The 27968-nt window shown below is 39.1% G+C and overlaps 1 protein-coding gene across 3 annotated transcripts; it reads left to right on the forward strand.

Annotated features, from left to right (window-relative positions):
- On the forward strand, positions 1–27662 carry mtmr14 (myotubularin related protein 14). Of its 3 annotated transcripts, none has more exons than XM_053316799.1 (19): positions 1–838; positions 2102–2250; positions 3835–3943; positions 5279–5354; positions 8184–8244; positions 8455–8577; positions 9434–9507; positions 10824–10894; positions 11001–11075; positions 11469–11535; positions 14261–14346; positions 14890–14966; positions 16308–16344; positions 17046–17116; positions 17339–17397; positions 20603–20735; positions 21874–22050; positions 23162–23368; positions 25907–27662. In XM_053316799.1, the coding sequence occupies exons 1-19, from the start codon at positions 704–706 to the stop codon at positions 26085–26087; spliced, it is 1968 nt and encodes a 655-aa protein (XP_053172774.1). In that variant the 5' UTR covers positions 1–703; the 3' UTR covers positions 26088–27662. The 3 variants fall into 3 exon arrangements, with proteins under 3 accessions (XP_053172774.1, XP_053172775.1, XP_053172776.1); XM_053316800.1 differs by having other exon boundaries at positions 17342–17397; XM_053316801.1 differs by lacking the exon at positions 23162–23368.
- The last annotated feature ends 306 nt before the right edge of the window (positions 27663–27968 follow it).

Here is a 27968-nt window from a genome sequence, read left to right on the forward strand (position 1 = left end):
TGTACCTTCAGTCTGGAGTACACAGATTGCAACACCGCTCCCGCTGCTGCTAGGGCTTTCACCCACAACAACATATGCAGCATTGAGATCCTGCAGCCACAGGATTGACTGCTGTATAACTTTAATCCGTTTATCGTCATGGTCGTGGTCACTAAGAAGACATGAAGACGTGACATTGAGGAAACGTGTGCAGGCCCGGGAAGGATCCTGGATATTTCCTGAGTCCAGCTGACCGGAATTCAGTTAGCTAGTGCGGGGTGTCTGCTACCTCTTCACCTTATGTCAGAAATACAAACAACCCAGCGGTGATGTGTGAGAGGACTTCGGTGTTCTGAATTTGTTTTTAAGAAAGTATACGTGTATTTTTTTTACGTACTGTAAGCGAAACTCGTACGCCTGGAAAGCTGAACTAGCTTTTTAGCTAGTTGTGCTATCTCCGGTGGTCGCAGCCGCCGCGGTGTGAGAGACTGGCTGTGCGGGCTGTGCGGGCTGGCTAACGGCTTGCGTTCGGAGAGTGGAGCCGCTCGCCGGTGCCCTGAATTCAAGAAGGGTCCCCGGCTCCGGCCCCCTCAAGCGGGCAGTCAGGAAGAAGCTGGCTGGGAAGGGATGGCCTGGTCGGTCTTCCCGTTCCATAGGACAAGGCTCTGCGGTGTTTGAAGGAGGTCGGGTCCGGTTAGAGGCCACCACCGCGGGTCGAGGCGCTATGATGGCCGCGTCCCCCTCCGTGGCCGCCGGCTTCAAGGCCTCCGGGCTGTCGGTCAGAAAGAGCGAGGAAATAGCAGATTTGATAGACGTGTTCTCCAAGGCGCAATACCGAGCAAAAGAAGTGACTCCTCGGGTAAGCTTTCTGGAGACTTTATTTAATGTACTTTAACGCTGCTATTTGACTACCTGTCATTATATCTTGTGTGAAAGATGCATTGAACTGAGTCTAATTTAAAATGACACAGTACACCAGCAAAGACACATACATTTATAGGTGGTTATTTATGACATTTTAGTAACCTTTAGGAAGCACTTCTCATTTCGGCATATGCCTGATCCACCAAGCACAACTTAACTTCTCTAAACTTGCAGTGTTTTTATTTATAGACTCTGGTTTCCACTTCACACCACCAGTTTATTTCGGTGCATGTTGATGTTGTCCACACAGCCTTCAGTCACATCTGAAGTGAATGAAGTTTGGTTGGAGAACTGTCCTGCTTTGTGTATTTAATTCCATTATAGTAGTGATAATAATGATCAAGGGATATTGTTAGTGTGCATGTATCCTATTACTAAGTAATCAGTGGTGTAGAAAATAAATGATTAAAAAAAGAAAATAAAAATCATTCATGGTGAGATAGCTAAATATTTGTGAATCTGGATTCTATTGCTGGCTGCTTACAGTGCCAACTGTCTGCAGACTGTGCTCCTGAATGCTACACATGATAAGTTGAATGGTGTTAATCCTCACACACTGCACAGTAACAGTAATATCTTCAGTTCCTGTCACTCCTCGAGCTTGAACGGGAAAAAGCCATCAATCCACTTTACTGGTAATGATGGAAGAGTGCATCTAATACATTTACAATAACATACATTAAACTGATCATCAGATGACAAGTTAGAAAAATAAAACAGATTTTGATTGAACTTCCAAAAAAATGTCTAGGTATTTGAGATGGTTCAGTCAACACAACACAGGGTAGAATTTGGTTTAAGACAACCAAATTTTCACTGTGTAAGTGTCCAACCATAACAAACAACAACAACATTAAATTGATTGATTTGATTCTAGAGGCCTATAGTCTCACCATAAATATTTTTAGAATGCTCAGTAGGGCTGGGCATAAATCAATATTATATCTATCTGCCTTTATCTACTTAGTCAGTATATCCACATTACAGATGATTATTTATCAAAAATCTCATTGTGTAAATTCTTTGTGAAAGCACCAATAGTCATCCCTACAATATTGTCAAAATATTGATATCAAGGTATTTGGTCAAAAAATATTGTGATGTTTGATTCTGCCCATATCACCCAGCCCTAATGCTCAGTTGGATCAAAAATTGTTTCTTGCAAATCACTAACACAAATGTTTTGATTTCTTTTTAGATGGAGGAGATAGAGAAGCGTTGCCTGGAATTATTCGCAAGAGATTACAAGTACAGTATTATCCATAACGCCAACGGAGAAGTGTGCGGCCATTATCCCCGACAGATAGTGTTCCTGGAGTATGAATGCACGGATGTGGAGAGAGACAGGTACCACTCTCACTGCTCAATACTCACTACGCTCTACTGCAGCCTGTCCATCATTTCCGATACAAAGTCCAGACCACTCGGTTACAAATTACCTTCTTGTTTGTTTGTGTCACTGCTCAAATCATGCACACCTAACTGTGGTGCAGGGAGCAAAGGTTAGGCTCCAGCCCTGAACCCACCCCCCACTTGATCACATCCAGAAAGCAAAGGGGTGAAGTGACTGCTCCGTCATGTGAAGTTACATCGTAGCTTCGACAACAGTCAGCTCTTACTGCTGAATAATGCAATTACAGTATTTTCCACTGTAATGTTGGAAATAGATGTTCTTCAGCTGCTGCAGCACAACCGACATTCATAACAAAGGTTTCATATACAATATTAAAAAAGGCTCCGTCGCCTGGTACATGTGCACTGAGAAATGTTTCTTCCAGCGTTATGTTTTCACTTCACAGTCTGTCCTGCTGTTGCCCACACTGCGAACGAGTAAGCAGGGAAATAACATTTCAATTATTCATAGCAGTAGCAGACATATTTGCGAAGGAGTTTTCCAAAACAAGATCGTTGGTGTTCACACATAGTGTGTAGTAGCTGGAGGAGTTAGTCACGCCAATGATTTTTTAATAACAAACAAGAATTCAACACCATTTATCAAACAAAAATACCAAACTGTCAGCTTGTCGAATGTGCAGACTTTTTCACCCAGTATTATGTTTAGTTAAATAAGTTTAGAGTGCCTCGGTAAGCTGAGTGGTTACCACACATGCTGCATAAAGGCAAGGGACTTTTGCTGCAAGTCATTCCCTTCTCTCTCCCTGTTTCCTTTTAGCCTCTATGCCACCCACTCTCAAATAAAGGCAAAAAAGCCCCAAAATAAATCCTGATGTGAGACAAAACAGTGAATTTGAAGACCATGGACTCCGATAAACTGGGAGCCAATTTGAGCTTTTGAGCTATGGGAGGCGCTACAAAGTTCATTTGGCAACAAGGAATATTTATAAGTCTTTTATCCCAAGTGCACTTCATATTTGAAACACTTCCAACTGATCAATATGCAATATGCACACAGGAAGTGATATGCACTTATATTTCATTCTTTACATATTTTTATATATTTTAGGAATGATTTCATGGAGTTTTATGGATTCTATAGATCTTATGTAATTTCTGTCTGTAAAAAGCAGGCTCATCTGATGGTGATTGTTGTCTGTCAGTCATTATCATAGAGTCACAAAACAGAGTAAAGTGTTGTCACTTTACTCTTGGTTGCTATAGCTCTTGAAGAGGCAGTGTTCTCTGCAACTTGTTATTTAACCTTTTGAGATAATCACTCAAGTGATTGTGTTTATGAGCTCACAGCCAGGCAGTTAACACATATCGATAATAGTAATGAAATAATCAATGGTTGTTAAGCCCTGATGTGTATCCATGGCCTACATTTCAAAAGATAAAAACAAGTACACTGACTGCTGGATAACAAGGTGTGTGTGTTTGTGTGTGTTTGTGTGTTTGTGTGTTTGTGTGTGTGTGTGTGTGTGTGTGTGTGTGTGTGTGTGTGTGTGTGTGTGTGTGTGTGTGTGTGTGTAGGTTTGAGAGCACAGTACAGATCAGTAAACTACAGGACTTGGTGAACCGGAGTAAGCTGGCTCGCTGCAGAGGGAGGTTTGTGTGTCCCGTCATCCTCTACAATGGCAAGGTACTGCTACACCATTATAAACTTTTTCTTGAAACACGTTTTAAGACATTAAAGGTGTAGTGTCCAGAATATAGTGACATCTAGTGGCAGAAATGGAAAATATATAAATATGTTGTAATTATTGTTAAGTTATCTGAAAAAAAGAATTGTTGTTTCTTTATATCTACATAGCAGTTAGCCCTCTTCCACTGAGCCCGCTGTGTTTCTATAGTAACCCAGAACGGACAAACCAAACACTGGCTCTTAAGGCTGGGCGATTATGGCAAAAAAATCACGATTATCGCGATTAATTGAACTTTTAACTTCGATTACGATTAATGAACAATTATCTCCACCCTTGATGAACAGAGTGAAAATAATGATGTTTTAAGGTGTGGCGCTGTGGTTAATGTCTAGTTTACTTGATTAGAACTATGTAAAGATCATGGTTTGGGTTCAAATGATCACTGGAGACAAGTTTTCAAACTCCTTAAAGATATGCAACCTTTGCTGTCATGGCAACAGTGAACACCACCATTAATTGACATGAGCAAGATTAAGTCCATTAGAGTTTCTAAATGTCGGTTTTGATTATTTTGGATTAATTGTCCAGCCCTACTGGCTCTAGAGAGGACCTTTCATAGAGCAAAAAAAATTTCATAGAGCATTTTTCTAAGCTCGTGTTACAATGTGCTTCACACGGGGCACCAGAAATGTGAAATCAATAGAAATCAACTAATGCTATCACATCTGTAAGTAGTAAGTAAAAACAGTTGATATAACAAATGATCATGCATCATCAGCAAAAGAGCGATCACAGTTTCTTAAAGAATCTTAAAGGTTCTTAGTTTTTTACTTCTTTTTCTTTGTTCTCCAACACCCTTGATCCCAGTTGATATTTAAACCACAATTGCTGCAGAGAATGTGAAATTAAAATAACGTGAAAGTAAAAAACGGGCTAGTGGAGATCTAACAATGAAACTATATACAAAGAAATGGGAGTCATCTGTATTTGCAGAGTATGTTTTACCACATAGAAGGAATTTGGCTCTGGTTTAGTGGCTCTCAGTGTACTTTTACAGAATAACAGCACAACCAAAGAGTTAAAGCATTAAAGTCAAATCATGACAGTCTGTACTAGAACACTGTGTAACAGGGACCACACAGTGCTGCTTATGGAGCTAAAATAAGAAATACCTCCGAGCCATTCTGCCTCTCAGAATGAAGTTTTCAGATTTTCTGTGGTTATTACTACCCATTTCCTGTATTGTGGCTTTGCAGGTGACATAGATATGATTTGGGGAAGCAGTCCACTGGTAATAAAAGAGCTTGCTATTGTTTGTTCCTCATTTGCAGCATATTTGTCGGTCGTCCACTCTGGCAGGCTGGGGGGAGCTGTATGGACGTACGGGCTACAACTATATCTTCTCAGGTACAACACACACACACACACAAACAGAAAAATAAATTTAGCCCAAAGAGGGAAGTTGTAGTCGTTCCATGTGTGCTCTGTGACTCGAGAATAGCAGCCCTTGTCACACAGCTGTCAGCTTTTCCTACTGGGACTCTGAATGACTGGTGGTTGGATTTATTCACCAAGAAATGTTGTTAAAATCAATGTTATATAATATTATATTATATTTTAGTACACAGACCTGTCACAATATTTACTTTTGTTGGACAATATTTTGCCCTCAGAAATAATCGCGATGAACGATAATATTGTTTATGGATGCACCGATATATTGGCAAAAATATCGGTATCGACCTGTTGGTAAATAAGATACAATTCACCAATGCTAGTGGCCAAAGTTTGGGTTTTTTGTGGTTAGAGTTGTTCCGATACCAGTATCGGAAATGCCTCCGATACTGCCGAAAATGCTGGCATCGTTATCGGCTGTATTCATTCATGTTTTACAAAGGGTTTAACCTGAGCCAGGCCTTACCACAATGATAATCATATCACAGTCATGCAGGCGTAGTATGATTTTTTTTTTTTTAACACCCTGGTATCGGTACTCGGGAGGGAAAAAATGGTATCGGAACATCTCTATTTGTGGTCAGACAGTCAGACTCGGACAGTAGTAGCAACAGTAGCTATGGAACTACAGGAAATTCTAGGTAATTGTAAAGCAGGGTCAAGTGATTTTAAAACTTTTTTTTTTTTTTTAAAGAAAAAAAGAAAAGAAATTTCTTGTGAAAGTTATTAAAGATCGTTTCATCAATTTGTGCTTATTATAAGTTAGTGTAATGATGGGCACAATTACTTTAAAACAATTCTTTTTTTTTTTACAATGATTTCTTTGTTTCCCTTTGGAATAAATGACAACAAAACATAATAACATTGGTATTGGTATATATCGGCTATCGGCCAAAGTCTTATTTTAAAAGTATCGGGATCGGCCCAGAGTTTCGCAATCGGTACATCCCTATTTTTGTCATTTGGAGATAATTTAGTGTCACTGATATAATGATAATATAATAGCATAATAATGCAAGGGGGAGGGGGGTGGGATTGGAGAGTGGGTGCTACACTAATTCTTCTGCAGTCTCCACTCAGGACGTACACAGTGAGGAATGTCACTACTAGCTTAGCCAATGTGACATGAATAGCCTCTTAGCTGCTAATGTGAAGTGTGGAAATACTGAGGTCAAAAAATGATCAAGGCCATGTATCATATGATAAGTCCATATATAGGCATGATGTGGATAATTACATTTTTATTGTGACAGGTCTAGTAGTACATTAGTGAAGCTACAAAACTCCCACTTGTCCCTTTTGTTATTGTATCTTAAGTACGTTAATGAAATGTTGATATTGTAGTGAAATAAAGTACAACCTGTTGCTGCTGTAAAGGTTTGAAGATGTTGGGTTTACTTTCAACTATGTCGACCTTGCAGTAAATGAGCTGAAGTGAAAAACAGGAAGAGTGTATTATATTGTATTATAAAGCTTTTAGTGCCTCTATGCGTCATCATAATAACTTAAAAACATTTCTGGACTGCAGTGAGGCAAAGATTAAATGATATGATGGATGATGGAAAGAATATTCCAAAAAAAAATTGAATAAAATAAACAATAATATGAGATTAAAAACAATAAATCAGATAAGTCATATTAGACATAAAACAATGTGCCAGCATTAATAAAAGGCTATATTAAAAGTGATATATAGTTATGAGCTAAACTATGACGTGCTTTAAAAGTAAACAGTGAAATCTCAGGTCAAATAATTTCAGTTTAGAAAAGGAAGCATCCATTAATTATCTACCTGCTGAGTTGAATTCTTGTTGCTCTACATCTTTAATCACTTTCCAACCAGAGTCCAGCTCTTTGTTCTCAGGTTGCAGAGACGGTTCCTGTTCCTGTCACTCATGCAGTAATTAGCCTGCATCAAGCATAAAACCTCTCTGGAGTTCCTCATTGCGAAAATACTTTTCATGCGATCTAAAATGAGTTTATTGAGCTATTAACAAATGAAGTGAGGTGGAGATTCTTGTAAAGCCATTGAGGCACAGAGCTTTTATATTATATTCATGTGTCCAAAGCAAGTACAGTAAATGCATTTAAACTCCTGAAGAAGAGCTTGTGCATCCGTCCTACACATTACCAAGAGAAGTATTTCTATATAAGCTGCTACATAAAATACATGATATCAATATCCCTGGCTGCAAATTAGTCACTGTTGCTAAGGTGAGAAATTGGTTGTGCAGCTTGACTTCACAGTCGTACATTTTAATTTCTTAAAAATTGAATAAGAAGTAGAAGGAAACACACACACCACTGGCATTGTTTCTTCTGTGGTGAAGCGAGCTCAGTTCCCCAAAATTCACATTTATCACCTCTGCATTGATTTAACAATGTTTCAATCAAAATGACCCTTCTTAAGATATATCAGCCACAAAAAGACCTAGTACCGTACCTGTGAAACTGATCCCACATTACAGTCTAGTGGATAATGGGTGATTTTATATTTGACAAAGTTTACTTCAAATATTTTCTCTTCTTTTTCTATTTAAAAAAGATTCCCTCTGGTCATGTAAACACATTTAATAGTTTAATAGTTTTTGATGTATGTCTGAGGTTAATTGGTTTAGTTAGCAATGTTTAAAGTGAACTCAAAACAAATGTATATCTTAACTTTTAGAATGTAAATGTCTGTCAGCTTGTGGCTGCTGGTTGTAACAGCTGTTGATGGTCAGTTTGTGGAGGCATGTCTCTTGTGGTTCATATTGTTCATATTGTGTTCTTCTTTTCCAGGGGGCAGTGATGACACGTGGACAGAGTCAGAAGAGGTTCCAGAGGATGATAGCGCAGTCAGGTAATTTTAAATCCATTTAACTAGATTAGTGCTTTGTCTGTAGGCTAAATCAGTATGTGACACTGATTAGCTGCGACAACAATAAAATACCACATTAAGAGTGTTAAAAAGTTACATATTACTCATTACTTCTCCTTTTTATTTAAAAGCGATATCATGACTGAAAGTTAATACTCAGTCCGTAATTGTTTCTCTCTCTCTCATCTGCAGGAACGGAGACTCCCAGCTCTTCGACAAGGTCCGAGGCCACGACATTAAGCTGCTACGTTACCTCTCGGTTCGCTACATCTGTGACCTGATGGTGGAGAACAAGAAGGTTAAGTTTGGCCTAAAGTAAGGAACAGCTCAGTCTAGTTCATACACACACTGACTGTTATGTAGGTCACTGTTTCCACTAAACTCTGTAGAGAAGAAACCTTATGGAAAACATTTGACTCTGCTTCTGATTTAGCAAATGCTTCCATTTATTGAGTTAGGAGTGTGGTTTTATATGATTATGTGTTAGTTTATTTATTTATTTATTTATTTGAATTGAGGTCTGTGTACAGGGCTGTGGTGATCATGGTCATCCTTTAGTTTTTTCTTCTCTATATTATGTTTTTAACTGGTTCATCTACAGCTGTTATTAGAGACTGGTAATGTATAGTGTATGTAGGCCTGTCATAATAATTACATTATCAACTTATCGTACAATAATTATCAATATCATGTCTATGTATGGACTGATCATATGATACATGCTTATATGGAATTAAAGGTAAATAACTCTGTCCTGGCCCATAATGGCAGTCTATGTTTGTAGCACCCACTCTCTAATCTCACCCCCCACCCCCCCCTTGTATTATTATGCTGTTATATTATCATTATATCAGTGGTATAAAATATCCAAATATTGTTTATCGTGATTATTTCTGAGACAATATATCGTCCAACTAAAGTAGTGATTGTGACAGGCCTAACTTTATGTAGAACAGCTGATATACTTTCTGTTTTTGGGTGTATTTAACTGTAGATAGCAGAGAACGATCATAGAATAATGTTAGGTTAGCTGTGCAGTGTACTGTAGATGGCTGTTTCACATACATACAGTATACTACACTGATTTATCTGTGATAAGCCATTTTACTCTGTGTTGTGTATTAAAATAGGGATATTTGATCTTGTATTGCATCTCTCTGTATCTCCACAGTGTGACTTCCTCTGAGAAAGCAGATAAGGCCCAACGCTATGCAGACTTCACCTTGCTCTCTGTGCCTTACCCAGGTAAACTACTGCTGTTAACGTTCCCCAGTCACTCCACTAGAGCTATACTGGCTGATATTAGCTTACTGCAGATACACTGTGTATTAGTATTGGTGTATCTGTTGATACATGAGTAACAAGACACTGCAGCACAGAAATGCTCTAGATCAGTTTGAGGTAATTAAGAAACGGTGTCACGGTTACATCATTTGTCCATCAGAGAGCACAGACAAGTTATTTTTTTGGCTGGACCAACCATGCAACAGCCCTATTAACCCTGAATGTCTGTCACTGACTGTCTGACTGACTGAGTGTTGAAGTTACACCATTAGTCAACCAGCCCAGTGTTGGAGTATAGTCCATAGACTGTATAATTGCATTTGCATTAATGACCTTTTTATTGCCTTAAGTCATGTGATGCTACTTCAATGCACTTTAACAACAAATATGACTGGGACCACTACAGAAAATTATTATTTTTATATAATTTAATATCCAAGAATTCACATTATAGATTCCACCACTATCCAACAACAATTTTAGGACAGAAATTTAACTTATACTATGATGAGTTGTTTATGTTTTTTCATTTATAGAAAAAATGACTATTGGCCAAAAAATCATTATCAGGTTCTTAAAAACACTCTAATATTCTAGTATCAGGCAGACTGTAGTGTTGGATTGTGCAATGATGTTCTTGTAGTGGTCACACAATAGCAAATACATGAGTCATAGAAAGCTAAAAAATACTTACATTCCTAGACAGGAATAAAGAGACAAATGGCCTGTTGGAGTGAAATGTGAGGCCCACTCAAATCTTTGTGTTTGTTTGTGTAGTAAGTGCTGTAAAAAAAAAAAAAAAAACTCCAAATGATCCATTATTCACTAACCAAAAGAGGGGAAGTAATATCTGGGAAGTCTATTAGTAAAAAACATGCTTGGTACTACAGATATAACAGAAGGATAAAAAGAAATGGCTGATTACCACTTATAAGAAAGTTATGTATCCATCACTATTTCATCACTATTGCATTTAAATGGTTTTATTTTATTTTTATTTTTATATTGTAGTTTAAATTTTGTTTTATTTTGTCTTTATTTTAGTTTTATTTGCCTGTAGCTGGACCTCTAAGTTAAAAAGTTGTAACATATTTGTACTTACATTTTGAACTCGGGGACATTATGTGTTGGCTTCAGTTAAAAACTATAACAAGGTAGACTAGGAGGCTCACTGTGTGTGTGTGTGTGTGTGTGTGTGTGTGTGTGTGTGTGTGTGTGTGTGTGTGTGTGTGTGTGTGTGTGTGTGTGTGTGTGTGTGTCTTCTTTTCTTTGTTTAGGGTGTGAGTTTTTTAAGGACTACAAAGACAGAGACTACACAGCTGAAGGACTGGTGTTCAACTGGAATCAGGTAGAGTCACAGTTCAGAGTCAGCTCTCACACACACACACACACACACACACACAGTAACTTGGTTGTGTTGAATTGACGCGACTCCTCTTTGTCTCCTCTCACAGGACTATGTGGACGCTCCTTTGACAATCCCTGTGTGCTTTACCCAGAACTTGAACATTGACTGGAGTCAGTACCAGGTAACCTCTCCTCTCCTCTCTTTTTTTTCACTTCTTTTCTGCGTCCTCCTCCACAGTGACTCAGTTTTGCTCTGTAATATTTGTGGTGTGTCAGTGCCATCTGTTGTCCAACCCGCAAAGTGCTTTGGTCATGATTCATAACCACTTGAACTGCACTTGTACAGTAATAGTCACAGCGTGGTTAAACCTCTGTATCCTTACTGACTCACACTGTGCAACCACATATTGTCCAAAATCCTTTTTATTTTAAGAGAGATCCTAAAGTTTTCCAAATCAACCACAAAAGACAGAGGCTTGGCTTTGAATATTTAGTTTGGTTAAATAAAGAGCTAGAACCACATGTACAGTATGGATTAAAGGTGTGTGTGTGTGTGTGTGTGTGTTTTTTTTCAGTCATGGGACCTGGTGGAGCAGACCCAAAACTACCTGAAGCTGCTGCTCCACATCATCAACAGTGATGGTAGGTGGTCTCAAAGGGGTTCTATCTTAGGTTGTGGGCTAAAATTAGAAACATCACAAGAGAAGGCACTTATTCTTTTCAATAATCAATGAATGAATCAATTAATTATGAAGACAAAATGAGAGGACAAACTATTAGGATGCAGAGTCTTATCAGTAGTCAGATCATCTAAGTGTTTCTATGTATGATGATATAAGTAGAGATGAGGTCATAATGAATGTTCTATGTATCCACTAATACTAATATGATTACTCATGGTTTCAGCTCTAAATGCATTCAGAAGTTCCACAAAGAATAATAGAACAGACTGTTATAGTGCTGGGCTGGTACTGGAATTGTAGGGCTGATGCTGATATCAATATTAAGGAGTAAAAGAATTTCGATATCGACATGTCAGCTGATAATTTTATATATAAAGAATATATATACAAACACTTGTGACAAAGATATGTAATGAAGGCATGCCATTTTACAGTTTGTCAATCAACTATTGTATAAAATGACATCAGTGCACTGAAACATTAAACTACACAGGAAATTGAATCACTATAAGTAACTATAACTAAATAACTTGAATTAAGAAAAATGATGAAATATACATTAAATGCTGTCTATATAACTTAAAGTATATTGGTATATATCAGACATTGCCGATACTGATATATCTGTGACAGGTCAATATCGGCTTACCATTATATGGGTCAGGCTCTAGATTGCTATACAGATGTTTGTTTCTCAGAACTGGGCTGTTTAAGGCTCCAAACATGCTCCATGCAAGTAAACAAATGCTTCAAGCTGCGTAAGATTGATTTCAGCAGTTGTTGACTTCTGGAATGCGTCACCTGAAATGTCTTAGCGTTATGCATATTGTAGCTAGAGTCAGGAAGCAACAAGAGGAAGCTGACCTGTTTGGTTTCTCTTCCACTCAACACAATCATGCTGAGCAGCTGGATAAGGCTTTAGCTGAGCTTTGTCACCTCTTTATTCTACACTTCTCTATCCTCCCTCTGCGAATGATAGAAAGGTGGAACATCATATCTTCTGTTTCCTTTTTTCTGTGCTGGAAGTACAGCAGACATGTTTGTTTGCTGCTATGGTCACAGCAACGGTCTGATTAGCTTTAAATAGCCTGTGTCCACTTCTTCTTGAGGAGTAAGATTCATCACCTCCAGCTGTGTGGAAGAGTGCATGTGGAGTGTATTCACAGAAGCGGCATGTTTGCACCAGCTGGGTGTCTCTGTGTACTTGTGTGGAGCATTTTTGGCACCTTACTGTTTGAGTAACGATGTAGCCCAGAACAACGGCTACACTGATACCCAAGGAGAATTTACATACTGCACAATAAACAACTAGTCACTTAACTCTCTAGAAGCAGAGTAGAGGTTTCTGGCACAACTTCAACTACTTCCAAGCTGCACAGAGGAGGGAAAATACATAATATTAAAAATAATACAGAATACAAAAGTAGCTCAAATCTAAACTAATAATATATAATATACATACTAAACATACTAGACATACACTCAGTTCTCTATCTATCAGGTGCATAAATCAATGTGAATATTTGATTAAGTCTTATTTGACCTTTTATTGAATCTGGTCAGTTCTTTGTTTATTTAAAAGAGTGCCCTGGCTGCACTGGTAAATAATTACATGATTAATAATCACATAACATAATAACATCATGTTAGAAAGACAGTAAAAGGCATTTGCATACATAAAAGCACAACATTTCTCACCTGATGTCTAAAATCAGCAGCAGCTGTGTCAGTTTGTAATTAGTCCACTTTACAGATGTATGTCTGAATAGTTATACAGGCCACAGTATACTGCATAATTACATAAAACATAACCAATATAATAAATAGTAAAACAAAGTGATGTGAGTTCATGTTGTTTGTTATCTTTTAAGGACTACATAGTAATGTTTTTTTCTGAGCATTGACTTTGGCTTGTACAAGTTGAGCAACATGGTTGACATCAATATCACAATATTCATATGGATATTTTTTCAATATTTCCAAATGAATATCACATTATGAAAAATCTAAAAGTCTAAAATATTCAGTTTAAAGCAATGCACTGATTACAGAATGAATTATGACAGAATTTAATATGAACAACAGAAGTTAGAAGAAGATAACATGCTGAGATCAAGTTCAGAAATGTAAGAATCCAATGATTCAATGATTTTTATTGTCATTCCAGCCATCTAGATATATGAGAAGAAAGAAGTAAAGTATTCAGGTGCTGATATATAATACATCATAAATATAAAACACAATAGCCATAAAAAGTCAGTAAAATCAAGTTAGTAAATTCAGTTAAAAGATAAAGTGATGTAATGTAATAACATTCTTGAATTATCACCAGACCTGGACAAACATATTTTATCATAGCTGCTGCTCTGAATATGTTGTTTTGAGTAAAACATTACTGAGGAAAAACAGGAAAATGATGTCATTACTTCAGAAAAACAGAAACAATTACTTAGAAAAGAGAGCTTTAAAAACATTTTTTTTCCAAGTGAATGCAATATGCTTCTGTAGTTTTGAGCAGTTTCATAATTCAGTACTATATCATAAGATTGACTTTTTGTGTTCTGTCTGCCTCACCATACATGCTTTTCTCTTGCTATCATTCTGAATCCACTTCTGATATTTCATGGTGTCACTTGAAAGTGTTGCTGTCTGTGTTTAAATGTGTCTCTGCCTCTTATTTTCAGATGAGAGTGGCCTCCTGGTGCACTGCATATCAGGCTGGGACCGGACGCCTCTGTTCGTGTCCCTCCTCAGGCTCTCCCTGTGGGCAGTAAGTACAATTCAATGTGTTCAATCTTTATTTATATTATAGAGCAGGTCTAGACCCAACATTCCTCCATGAGCAATGGTTGGGTAGAGAAAGAAAGAAAGGAAGAAGGAGAGAGCTCTTATGTTCTCCTCTCCTTCTGCTTATATTATTTCCTTTACTATCTCTTTATGTTCTCTCCACTCAGTCACCCTCCACCCCCAGCTCATTTGGCCCCTCCAACATTCATTATTGACTTTGGTTATCCTGCTGATTCCATCTGTAGAATCTCTCCTCATTCATTCCTCTACTCATAAGACTCATTTACCATTTCAAACACAGCGTTCTAATGAGCCTCGTCTGTATTCTCTGCCTTGATTTTAAAAATAGAACCCGTATGTTATAAATATGTAATCCAACTGGAAACTTCTCATGACTGAAAACTACACATATGAAGTGTTTTTCAAACGGAATAAAAAAATACTGTGCGGTTCTCCAGAGCTGCGTGACCTCTCGCTGACGAAGTTTTGAGAAGTTTGACTCGTTCCTCTCATGTATCTTTCACAGGATGGAGCAGTGCACGCCAGCCTGGAGCCGGCCGAGATCCTGTATCTGACCATCGCTTACGACTGGTTCCTCTTCGGGTAAATCACTTACATCATCATCAGCATCATCATTTTATGACTTTGTGGCGAGAGCTGTGACTCTGGGCCACATTAGCCCACATGAATACTTTACAGGTGCATTTGCAGCTTCTCCAAACTGTCTGGTTGTGTTTGTCTAAAGCACATAATTGAAAAGTGACGAGAGAGGCAGGGGACATCGTGAGACAATGACTACAGATCTGCTCTTGACTAGAGCCCGACCGATATATCAGTCAGCTGATATCATCGACTGATATTGACCATATGACAGATATATCAGTATTGGTGAATATATTATACTATAAATCTGTGCCAGGATATATACATAAACTCATATTTTATATGGTTTTCAAACGCTTGTGACAAAGATATGTAATGGAGGTATTATCAGCCAATATATATCGATAACAGAATTTTTTTACTCCCTAATATCGGTATCAGCATCGGTCCCAAAATTCCAGTATCGATCAGCCCTACTCTTGACCACATATTTTATTCTCCTACTCTCCACATTTCACTGTCACTCTCTCTCTTGGGGTTCTCCTTTTCATAATTACCAGCACCATCTCTCCAATTTGAGCTCATCGGAGGCAGTCTCGTAAAAAAAAGGTTTTTTCCTTTTTTTTACGAGACTGCCTCCGATGAGCTCAAATTGGAGAGATGGTGCCCCTTCACTGCCAGCTAGTCTGTGTAATTATATATCAGCAGGCCTGCCCAAGCCCATGGGACACTGGCCAAGCTGAAGAAAAGTGACAGAGATGAGGGAAGAAGGAGCTGGATGAAGCCAGAGAGATAGAGGGAGTGGTCAGTGGTGCTGTAGCTGTCATATTAAGACTCCAGGTTGATTGTGGAGTAATCAATTATAAACACCATCAGCTGCACTCTAAACACATGTGATCAGTGTTAAAGCATCACTCCCATGAGACTACATTAGTTCTTGCTGGTGCACTCCTCTTTGAATAATTAACTTTTGAAGGAGTCTTGATGTGTTTTAAGGGAAAAAATAAAAAAGCATAATGATTCCCAGTGAGGGTTTTAATTTATGCTTTAAATGAGTGAGTGAGTTAAAGGAGCAGTTCACCCTAATGATGGAAAACCCAGAAAACAACTATCTTCTCACTTAGCTGCTGTGCTATTTTTCAGTGCAGATGTTTTCGGTTACATGTGCTGCTGTTTAAACATATCTGTCTCTGAAATCTCAACTGCCACCTCAACACAATGGAGGGAAATGACATGTGACCCATGCCTCTTTGAACACTGGAAAATGACCACAGACTATCTGCCAATCTTTAACATGCAACACTTCATAAGTAACATCATTGTTTCTGTATCTTTTTCCAGTCACATGCTGCCAGATCGACTCTCCAAAGGGGAGGAGGTACGTTTATCTAACAAGTGTTTTTTCTGTACATGATAATATGAAGCTGAATGTAGAATCTTAAAATATAATAAACCACCAATAAAAGCCATAGTGTCATGCTTTCCTCTTCAGTTTTTTTATTAATGCATTTATTTTCTTTCTGTGTTAGAACTTATAAATCAACAGGAAAAAAAAGTGTGTGATGCAAATTTTTGGATCATTAGCATCAATATCAGGTTTAGGTTTTGCTATCAGTTACCTACAATTAGAGCAAGAGAGAGAGAGAGAGAGCTGGTATAAAGAAAATATGTATTCTCCTTTGTTTTATTTGAATTGGAGGGTGCATACAAACAAACTTCCTGTGCTAAAAAAAAGTATTATTTTTTCTGTTTTTCGATATCAAATCCTTCTTTTGTGCTGCAAGTTTGGCCCCATTTCAGTTTTGAGGCAAGATTTCTTGTGGTTCACAAGGAGGGGGAGTTTTAGCAGAACTGAAACTAAAGTGCAGTTAAATATACATAGTGTGTGTGTGTGTGTGTCCGTGTGTATAACTTTTTTGTGGGGCATTTTATGACTTAATTATAAGGACAGTGCAGCATGAAATAAGGCTTATGTTGGAGTTCCATGGTGTCCTGTAGGCTACAGGGGTGCTCTATGGCCCGCCTAATATGTTTGATTTCTTTGTTCTCCTCTGATCAAAAATGTTTCTTCTTCCTCAGATTTTCTTTTTTTGCTTCAATTTTTTGAAGCACATTGTCTCAGAGAAGTTCTCTGCTGTTAGGAAACAGAGGTGTGTTCTTATTTTAAGTTCTTTCTTTCTTTCTGACACAACTACTTTAAAGCTACAGTTGCTCTCTATTGCCGAAGGATTTTACTCATACAGTAAATATATAACTCATACAGTGAATAACCTACTTCCATACGCAAATTCCCACTGTATGAATCTATCCCGTATTCTTTCTCTACTTTGATCCCTGATGTTATTTCATCATCTCTCTTTTTTTTTCTGCAGAAGGAAGAACTCCCACTTCAAAGACAGTGATTTCACTGTGGAGGACCTCTGCCAGTTAAGTAAGTCAGTGATTCTCTTGTATTTCTCACAGGCCGACGAGACAGCTCTGACATTTAACACACTAAGGACTATTATTTCATCACAAAAGTGCACAAAAGAACCTATTGCTCCTGACACTTTCCTAATGTTTTTCAAGATACTATTATTATTTTTCTCGTATGCCATTCTCTTTTTTAAGGGGTTTGGGGATTGGCATGCACGACAGAACTGGTGAAAATCAAAATACTTCATATATAATACTAGTTTGGCTTGGGTGTGTCAAATCAGCTCTATAGCGCCCCCTAATTAATTTTGGTATTTTTGAGGTGTTAAGGGTGCTCGAAAACTCACAAAAGTTTAAAGTGGGTGTAACTTGATATCTGATATGTTTTCAGGCTTGTGTGTGGTAAAATGGCTTGGAGGGTGCCTTCTAGAAAATTTCAAAGTCAAAGCCCCCACCTTTAAATTTGACATAGATGTATGAAATTTGATAGGCAGATGTAACGTCTTCAGACTTAAAAAAAATGGCTTCCTGGACCCAAACCTTAATTCCAAGAGGAAGTCAGCCATTTTTAATTTACTATGCAATTTAAAAAAAAAAAAAAAAAAAAAAAAAAAAAAAGGATGGGAATTTTTTTTTTTTTTTTTGGTGTTGATTTGGTGTTGTACTTTAATGAACTCCTTCTAGAGAGTTAAGGTGAGAAACTTTACATTTATTAGGTAAAATTTAAATACCTTTTGTGATGCTAATTGTGAAGCTTTTATATTTCATGGAATTAGACAATTCACATTGTCCAATCTGCCCCAAATTTCTCATGTTTAAGAGTCAAATAGACGAATCTGATTTCCATGGTGTGTTCTACACATGATATACTGCTACATGATGTATACTCAGGAAGTGTTCTCCATTGACATCGTGGACACAGGAAGGGACATTCAACACCTCCATACAACGTCCGACATTCATGAAAATCCCTATCCATGTCAGGTGGCCTCCTCTAAATGTATTACTGTATTAATATTTCACTTATGTAGTATTGTATTTGGGCAAAAGGCAGAAATGACACTTAGTAAATGACAGTTTGTTCATCAAATGTATCCACAGTTTCCAAAATGTCATCTCTAGCACCACATACTGCACACAGGGGAAAATATTCACCCATTCACACAGTGTCAGATAATCCCGAAAATTCACAGCTGTGTCAACTGACTCTCAGTTCATAACATAACAATTTTATGCACAAAAAAAATCGCCTGCAAGAAGAAAAAGTGTTTGGACCTTTCAAAGAATTATTTAGGATCCTGAAGGATACACATATATGGTCATGTGGTGGGAAAAAAAGTGTATCTCCCATATTTTTCTGAGCTCTATACATGTACTAAAACAACAGAAGTGTCAGACTTGAGGAGGAATGTATTTGTGTCTCACTCCAGCTGGTGAGGATCATCATTAAAAGTCAGTTTTGGTGATGTACTTGTGGCAGCAGTGGGAGCTCCTGCCAAATGCCTCTGGTCTGATGCAATGTGGAATAACAAAGCTCCTGAACGCTGTGAGCACAGACAGTGTTTGGGGGCACAGAAAAAGCAATGAGACTCTGGGTGATAACACAGCGCTTTTATCTCTTTAGAAAATTGCACTGCTCCAATCCAAAACATCTTGCATCACAGACCTTCATGTCTTCAGGCTTTTAACCTTCAGTAGAAGCTTACATTTGCATCTCTATATTGCTTTATGTCACAGGTAATAGCTTTCACAGACATTAAGGCTTGCTTTTTTTATGCTGAAATGATGGAAGACCAGTGTTTATTCATGATGCTCAACACATTACTGCCAGAGCGGTCCCAAAAAGATTCACTGCTGCTATTTTTGATATAGAAAACCCTTGAAACACTTCTGTTAGTACACTTCTGTAGTACACTGTGCTACTATGTACTTACTTGTGTAGTGCGCACATTTCGACAGGTTAGTGTCTCAAATCAAACACAGCCATTGGGCACTCACCAGAAATGACAATTAGCTAGTGAGTAAGTTAGCATTAGCATTCTTGTTATCGTTGGCAGTACCAAATCATTACAGACTGCTAAATTAACCCAGTAACAAATGGCAAAAATACTTTTATAATTTATATTTGTATGATGCAGCAATGTTCACCGTAGTTACAAGGTCCTCAGTCGCTCAACTACTACATAGCCAAAATGGTGACCAGTGTCCATAGTTCCATACACAACTTTTTGACTGTTTTGAGTGTACTATCCCGATACTCATAGTACACTGAATTTTTCAAAAATTAGATTGTTTAACTCCCTACACTCCTACTTGGTCATGGTGGCTAAAGTTGGCTACCGTTAGCTAACGTAAGATAGATATTTCCATGTAACTAATATTACCAAGTGGGTTTCCTGGCTTTATGACTCTGCTTACTAATGGTGCATAGGAGCTAGAGAAATAGTCTCACTTGAATACATTTTCTTGTAACTAATAATTCTTCAAATTGAAGGTTATAATAGCTAAAGCTAACTCCTACAGGACTTTAAAAAATGACTACTTCATTGAACAGTTACATATTGTCATCATAATGAAGTTCTAATTTTAGCTATATTTTGGGTTAAAATGGCAGTGAGGTAACTGTTGAGAATAATACTCCATTGTAGGAGAGATAGAACTGAAATCCATTCAGATTTTTGATTTGAAAAGTACTAGCACTTTGAGCTTAAGTTATTATTATTATTATTATTATTATTATTATTATTTTATTATTACAGTTAAGTTACAATATAAGTACATTTACTGGCATATCTGGAGGAAGATGGCTGCTGCAAAGGGAGTGTGTCTATGTTGAGTGGTCCCATTAACTCCTGTGTACAAAAAGTAGCGGAAAATAGCGGCGCACTTCTGGGGTTTAGAGAGGAAAAGAGGGGACAGACAGGACAACAGACAGAGAATCCGTTATTCTATTAAGAGATGTGGGAACATAGGGCCTAATTTTTTTTTTTTTAAAGTTAGAAATGTGGGAACATCGGGCTGTGGGAACATAGAGCTGACCACATTGCAACCTCTAAACCGAACAGGGCTCAAAGGTTTAGAAAGCTGTACACAGGCTGCTATGTTTCCTCCTGGCACAGTGTGAAATATTGAGTTAGGAACTCAAACTAACAGGTGTGTGTGTGTGTGTGTGTGTGTGTGTGTGTGTGTGTGTGTGTGTGTGTGTGTGTGTGTGGCTTCAGAATCGAAGGATCGTGGCAGTGTGACCAGTCTGAGCAGTGACTTTTCCCTCATCACTGAGGAGGTGGGTGCGGCCTCCAGCCTCACCAACGATAACGTGGACCTGTTCTCCGGCCATGCCCAGGCCTCCAACTGGTCAGTACATAGACAGAATTGAAATGTTCAGGGAATCCTTTGTTTTTTATTTCTTTTTTAAAATATATTTTTTATAGTATTTCTGGTGCTTTAAAAAAACACATGGGACTGTGTTGGTGGTGTTCCTTCAGGCAATCTAATCTTCGGAAAGCTATCACGATCACAATCAGTGGCCTGCTTCCAATATCAACACTAATGGATTCACAGACAGATGCACACTCTGGCTGAGTCTTTGAGGGTTCAGGACTGTCCCACTGTGAAATACCACACTTCCTGTAAGCTGGCATTCAGACCAAAAAAATAGCGTGTTAAAACTACATGGTGAAGGTGCACTGTTTAAGGTTCCAGTGAAAACATACAAGCACATATTCCTAGTGGATTACTTTTTAACATTAATTCATTATCTCTACTATTAACCTATTATTTAGCTGATTTTGAAAAAATAACTCAACTCTCGTGAGACTTTTCAACAAGATTTGTCTGTATTGTTCTTGCCATACTGTTGTCAGAAGCTTATAATAACAATATGAGCCTTTCAGTAGCAAAAACACTTACATGTACTTATTGGACGTACATTGATGTTGGCAGTTGCCCCTAAGGATTACATGACAGCCTGTTTCACGGCTGCCGGCTGCAGCGCTCTCGCTCAATAATGGACCAATTTCAAAAACCGTTGTCCCCATTAGTCACTTAGACACAGAACTATAGGAAAGTAGGGTCTAGATTAACGACAAAACTTACCTCCTAAGAAATACAGTATTTATATCACAAAATCTAGCAGGGAACAACTTGAATTTCTAACATTATGTGTTGCCAGATGGCACCTTATTGCCAGAGCCCTCTGCATCCACCCCCCCCTCAGTGCCAGCACAGTGCTCATGTGTGTATTAGCACCTCAGAATGTGATTGATTCTGAATCAATGAAATAAAAATGACACCACAGACTAATGCCAGACATTTCAATTTCAGTCACTTTTCAGAAGAAACTGTTAATTTATGAAGATGTTTCAAGTCATTAAAAGTCTATCTAATACAAATATGTTTTTATTTCATCATCCTCTACATCACACACTGGTATTAATTGATTCTGAGCTCCTCTGTCTTGATGCTGATGAATTCTCCCTCCCTCCCTCCTCAGGAGAAAAGGTCCCACCTCCTCTCCTCAGATGGTCGTGTGGAATAAACAAAACCCTCTGGAGGAACACCTCTCCCACCCGCTCAGTGAAGCCAGGTCTTCCAGCTCCTCTTCCTCCAACCAATCAGAACATGCCGTCACACGCACTGGCAGCAGCCCATTGGCTGTCCCCGGGAGAAGGTGAGAGAGCTGATACAACTTCATCAGCCTGTCCAAGTCTTATTTTTATACACACACTTAACTGAGTTGTGTAAATGTTGGATGATCACCAGAGGAACCAGAGTGCTTTAGCGCTGCTTTTCTCTCTCTTTTTTTTTAATCACACAAACAGCTCAAGTCTGTCCAGATAACAGAGACTAAGGCCTAAAATTACAGCTTATGCATGTGTTATATTATTATCCCATCCACCATCCTGTGGTGGTACAGATACAGTATGTGACTAAGCATGAGCTAGTATCAATATTTATTTAACATAGTTTTGTTATTTTAACAATTTCATAATATACTTCATATAATGACTACATGCTGTTCATTGGTTGGCATGGTTATTAAATAGCCCTTCCACGTCCACTTGGCGAAAGTCACTGTATTGTAAATTTAGTCATCTCACCATGTCCATGAGTGTGTCTCACAGCTGTCAGTATACACCCTAATTTATTCATTCTTCTTCCAAATAAACAGGCTTTATTTATATATAAGCTTATATTTAATGCATGTTTCTTTTCCCACTACAGCTGTCCTCGTGGCTCGTGTAAATCCCATCTGCAGCATGTTTGGCAAGAATTTTACCCACAAAATCGACAGTGTGTGAATTGCGCGACGTCAGTAAATCAGATGGAATACATAATCAGTAGTCTTAACTTGTGACTTATTAGTTGCACGATCCCTTAAATGAATTCGTAATGAGGAGAGGGACACACAATAAAAACACACAGGCGTGTGTTTGGGGTGGAATGCGTCACATTTGTGCCTTAAAAACAAAATTCATAAATTAACTTTATTTTGACATCAGCGATCTGTTTGGAATCACTTGCAAGCTTAATTTTTGGAGGCTTAGATGAAGAAATCAGCAACCACAGATGTATGACTTTTTTGAGAGCAGAGTTATACCTCATCATTTATCAGGATGTCGGAGACATACAGGTGAAAGTATGCGCGAAACACTTGCAACGTGCTATAATTGGATGCTTAGTCTTCATTTTGTATCTGACAGCCTGTTTGTTCTCTAGTATTTGTCTCCATCAATAGTTTCACATCTTACGTCCGTCTCTCTGTCATCTCCGTCTCTCAGGTTAGCAGCAGACTACGCTCGGTCAGGGTCCTCCCTCTCTACAGAGTACGGGAGCTGGCAGATAGTTTCCGGTTGTGGCAGCATCCACGACCACGCTAACTTCCTTCCGCCTTCGGCCTCAGCCTCCTCCAACCCGTCTGCTGTCGCTGCTGCCTATGATTCCCCCCTTCCCTTCAGCTTTCAGGACGAAGGACCCAGTGGACGAATGTAAGTTTAGTACTTACCCCACCCCTACCCCCCTCCACCCCCAACCCCATCCACCAACCCCCCCCCTCGAACTTGGTCAAAAGCAAAATTAGCTTTACATAAAAGATGCACAAAATGAGACATCCAGAGCAATGTTTATCTTTTGACTTATTCAACTTACTTCTTCCACAAGATCATGAGAAGACAGAAAGCAACACAGTTATTTATTGATGACTTGATAACTTGAAAGTGAAAGTAGCATTGTCTTCCTAGCACATGACAAGGATACATGAACGATGAAGCAATTTACAGTTTTTTATTGCCAATGAGTGAACGGGTACTAACTTAAAAAAATAGTCTGATCTCAATGACTTTCTTGGTTGCCTGTAACAGCCTATGGACTGATTTCTAATTCCAAGTATGTCACGTTTTTGGGCACTCCCCAGTGCTTTGCCTTTCTCCCACTAATGTCAGAAAACAACTGACATAAGGATGCAACATAACAACAACGGTGCTATCCGGCTACAAACACCCTGCAGATATTAGCCCCCCCATCAACCACAACACATTCACAACTCCCCCGCATAGACCAGTCGCCCACGGAGCACACAAAACATTATTTCCTCAATAAAGGAACAGAAAATAAGAAAAATAACATAACTTGCCCCTTTTGTTATTTCTGTAGGTAATCTGAAGGTCCAAAGGTGGTAATAAGCACTCATTTCACAACAAAACAACTATGCGTTGCTTCCTGACCACAGCATCGTGCGTCACAGCGCGTTGCTTCCCGCCACAGCACGTAGCTTCCTGGCCATTTTGTATTGCTTCCTGACTGCAGCGCATTGCTTCCAGGTCACAGCATGTTGCTTCCAGGTCACGGCACGTTGCTTCCAGGCCAAGGCGCGTAGCTTCCAGGACAAGGCGCGTAGCTTCCAGGCCACGTTGCCTAGCTTCCAGGTGAAAGTGCGTTGCTTCCAGGTCACAGCGCGTTGTTTCCAGACCACAGCGCGTAGCTTCCAGGTCACGATGCGTTGCTTCCAGGTCACGATGCGTTGCTTCCAGGTCACGATGCGTTGCTTCCAGGTCACGCTGCGTAGCTTTCAGGTCACGATGCGTTGCTTCCAGGTCACGATGCGTTGCTTCCAGGTCACGATGCGTTGCTTCCAGGTCACGATGCGTTGCTTCCAGGTCACGCTGCGTTGCTTTCAGGTCACGATGCATTACTTCAGGTCACAGCGCATTGCTCCCAGGTCACAGCGCATTACTTCCAGGTCACAGCGCATTGCTCCCAGGCCACGGAGCATTGCTTCCAGGTCACAGCACATTGCTTCCAGGTCACGGAGCATTGCTTCCAGGTCATGGAGCATTGCTTCCAGGTTACAGAGCGTTGCTTCCCGGCCGCAGAATGTGTGTATCAAAGCTAGCATCAATATGTGGTCTTGTTGGCCTTCTTGTACATCTACTTGTGTTTAGATGCCATTTAACATTTGAGATTGTTTGTTGTGTTTTGTTAAATAAAGTTACTTAAGGTACTTTAAGGTAATACATTCTCCTAGGAAAACACATCTTATATTATTATAATTATTTTTTCTATATTGTCATTCATTATTTGTTTATAGAGCAGCCTCCACATGTGTCAAATACACTAATAAGCACAAATATCTGCTTACAACTACAGTGTATAATGTGTTAACCATTTATTAAACAAAATTTGTATACCACTTATAAACCATAAATAATGACTACAAAAAGAAGTATTGAGTAAAGTATTGAGAAAAGTATAAGTTTAGTATTTGTTTTGAAAGATTATTTTACTAGTACCAAAGATGTCCAAACAATATGTGGCCATAGATATCACAGGATTCTTAAAAAGTCCATGAGAATAAAACAGACTGATTTTATGTCATTTTGACATCACACAGTATGTCACAAGACACTCAATTGGCCAAATAAACATCCAATACAGTGTGCTTTGTGTGGTAGCACGCCTGCACGTCTGTTTTGATATGTAGTTGCAGCAGAACATTAGCATTGCTGCTGTGTGTCCCCCCACTGAACCCAGTGATAGATGAAGAGGAGAATCAAGGGAGATGAATTTTCCACCAGGTTCTCTCACTGACTCATCCTCCGACTGTCTGTTCCCAGCAGGGGAAACATTTTAATTTCTGCTTGATCTGAGCGCCAAATCGAATGCGTCCCGCCAGCATCACTTGCAGTAGAAAAGCCAAATATGATCAATTCTCCTTTTATTGGGAGGGAACAAGAGAAACTGAGAACGGAAGTGAAGCAGAGGGATGGTGATCATGACTGTGTGAGCTCTGTGATGGTTAATTCAGGAGTACATTGCGGCCCAAATAGGGTGGGCGATTCTTTTCTTCTTCTCTCTTCATTTCTCACTTCTTCTTCTTACCCCAGCTTCTTTCTTTTTTATAGCACATCAAAAGGAGGATTTCCCTCCCTAACCTTTTTTTTTTTCTCCCTGCCTTTTCATCTTGCTCCCTCTTGTTTCTGCCACCCCCGCCCTTCCCCTTCCCCTGCCCTCTTTCCTCTCCTCTCCAGGTGTCCTTTCCCCTCAGAGCGCCAAGCCCGTCTGGAGGCAGTGCGGGAAGTCTTCCTGGCGGCCTACAGCTCCACCGTGGGCCTCAAGTCCTCTGCACCCAGCCCCTCCGGCGCCATCACCGGCTTGCTGGAGCAGTTCGCCCGTGGGGTCGGCCTCCGAGGCACCAACGCCATCGTCTGAATCCCCCCCCCCCCCCCCGCCCTCAGTGTGACTTCAAATCCTCCTCCTGCTTCCATCCATCCACAGTTGATTCATGTCTGGACTCAGTACAATAAAGTGCCAAATATCTCTGTACAATTCAGGGGTGAAGCATTAATTTTCCTTTTTATATTTTGTTTTTTTCTTTGATTTTTGATTTCAAACCTTACATGCCCTGAATTTTATTTTATTTTTTTCTCTGTGCTGCTCCAACTTTTCTCTGGACTTTTAATCTTCCATGTTGTGTCGTGCGTCTGTCACATTCAGGGAGGGAAACGCTCTCAGCCACCGTATCAAAAAGGGATAGTGAGAAGGCTTTCTAGCTGCTGAAATGTAAATGGCTGACAGCATGGGGTCTGCACTTGTTACAGACAGAATATATTAAGAATTCTTCCTTCCTCTGCTTTTTCCTTAATTTGTTCATACTGTTTTTTTCTTTTTTTGTCCCTTTGCGGTGACCGTCCCCATGTACAGGAAGTGATATATTTCTAGTTCTCTTGTTTCGTGCTGCTATTCTTTACTGATCCGAGCAGAGACAAAGACGTTATGTAGCTGTTTTTAGTTCAGGTGGACGTTGAAGTTGAGATAAACTCAGCACTTAATGTGTTCTGACAGAATTTGGCACCAAGCTATTTTCTAATTTGGCACAATAGATTGAAGTCTGAATATCCAATTAGTTTTAGAACTTACAGCTTTGGGCACGTTTGGTCTATATGTAAAGGAGAAGTTTCTTTGTCTTAACACAGTACTCACTGCCATTTGTATGCTGGAAGAGTCTTTGGTTGCTATAATCATGTCTCCTGTCACGACTGGCAGGACAGCAATCCCTGCATAGATTGACTATGCTGTACAGCCCCAAATTTGTGAGTTTTGGACAATATAATATAAAGTTTCTTGCCTTGAGTTGACGATAGAAGTTGGGGGGTCAAAATCCACATTGATAGCAACATTTCGCCGAAGATTCAAACCTGCGAACATGGCCTATCGCGTACAGTTAACATTGTTTCTGACATATGGAAGCTGTGGTAGGAGGGTGTTCGACAATCTGACAAACCATTAGTTTAAATCTTACTGAAATCTAAAAAGCTTCAACCAGTTGTTATGACCCGGCTCAAGTGGCTAGACTTGCTAGTTTGGATGACATATTGTACGAAAGGAAAAGGTGTGTATAGGTGTTTTGAAACAGCCACACTGTCATAGAGAGGGGTAATGCGTGAGAGATAGAACACGGGATAATGAGTGTTTGACAATCCTACAAGCACTTTGTTTAAAGCATATCCACACCATGAGATTATGGTTAGGTGTTGCAGGGAGGATTAATTTTAGAGGTTGGGAATAAGGAATCTCACTGAACATGGTATAACACCAAAAACAAACCTACATGTGACACCCAAGTATGTTCCTCAACTGTGTTTCAAGCTAGAAAAACAGTAGAGGAACACGTGAGAACTTTGTATGTGGATTTTGTACCCTAGTTTTGTGGAGTCGTGTGATGAAGGGGTTGCTTCATAACCAGTAGGAATGATTACCAAGACCACTCTACCAACGTACAATTGATATTTGAGTATTTCATTAAGACAGACTTGGAAAAAAAATCAGAACCTATCCTTTAAATTAGATAACTTCTGAGTTTTATGTGATATTTTCTTCATCTTTATGAAATCAGCTTCGATCTATAGGGCTCCGGAATCGCCTCGCATAGCACAGTTTTCCGAAATCGTAAACCCAGGAGATGAAGCAACGAACATATCGTTTCACCTTGCCAGTCTAACGTCTCCACTTCCTCTACTTCAGTCCATATTCAGTCATCTCTTGTCCTTCAGTAGCACTGATATGGTAGCACAAGAGGCACTGAGCATTGTG

This window comes from Scomber japonicus, chromosome 3 (genome assembly GCF_027409825.1).
Source record: "Scomber japonicus isolate fScoJap1 chromosome 3, fScoJap1.pri, whole genome shotgun sequence".
Classification (NCBI taxonomy): domain Eukaryota; kingdom Metazoa; phylum Chordata; class Actinopteri; order Scombriformes; family Scombridae; genus Scomber; species Scomber japonicus.

Bases quoted from the DNA above. Each gene is read 5' to 3' on its own strand.
- mtmr14 (XM_053316799.1), top strand. From the start codon at position 704: ATGATGGCCGCGTCCCCCTCCGTGGCCGCCGGCTTCAAGGCCTCCGGG. The intron at 17,117-17,338 runs GTGTGTTCTTAT...TTTTTTCTGCAG, and splicing joins TCTGCTGTTAGGAAACAGAG to AAGGAAGAACTCCCACTTCA. The intron at 20,736-21,873 runs GTCAGTACATAG...CTCCCTCCTCAG, and splicing joins CATGCCCAGGCCTCCAACTG to GAGAAAAGGTCCCACCTCCT.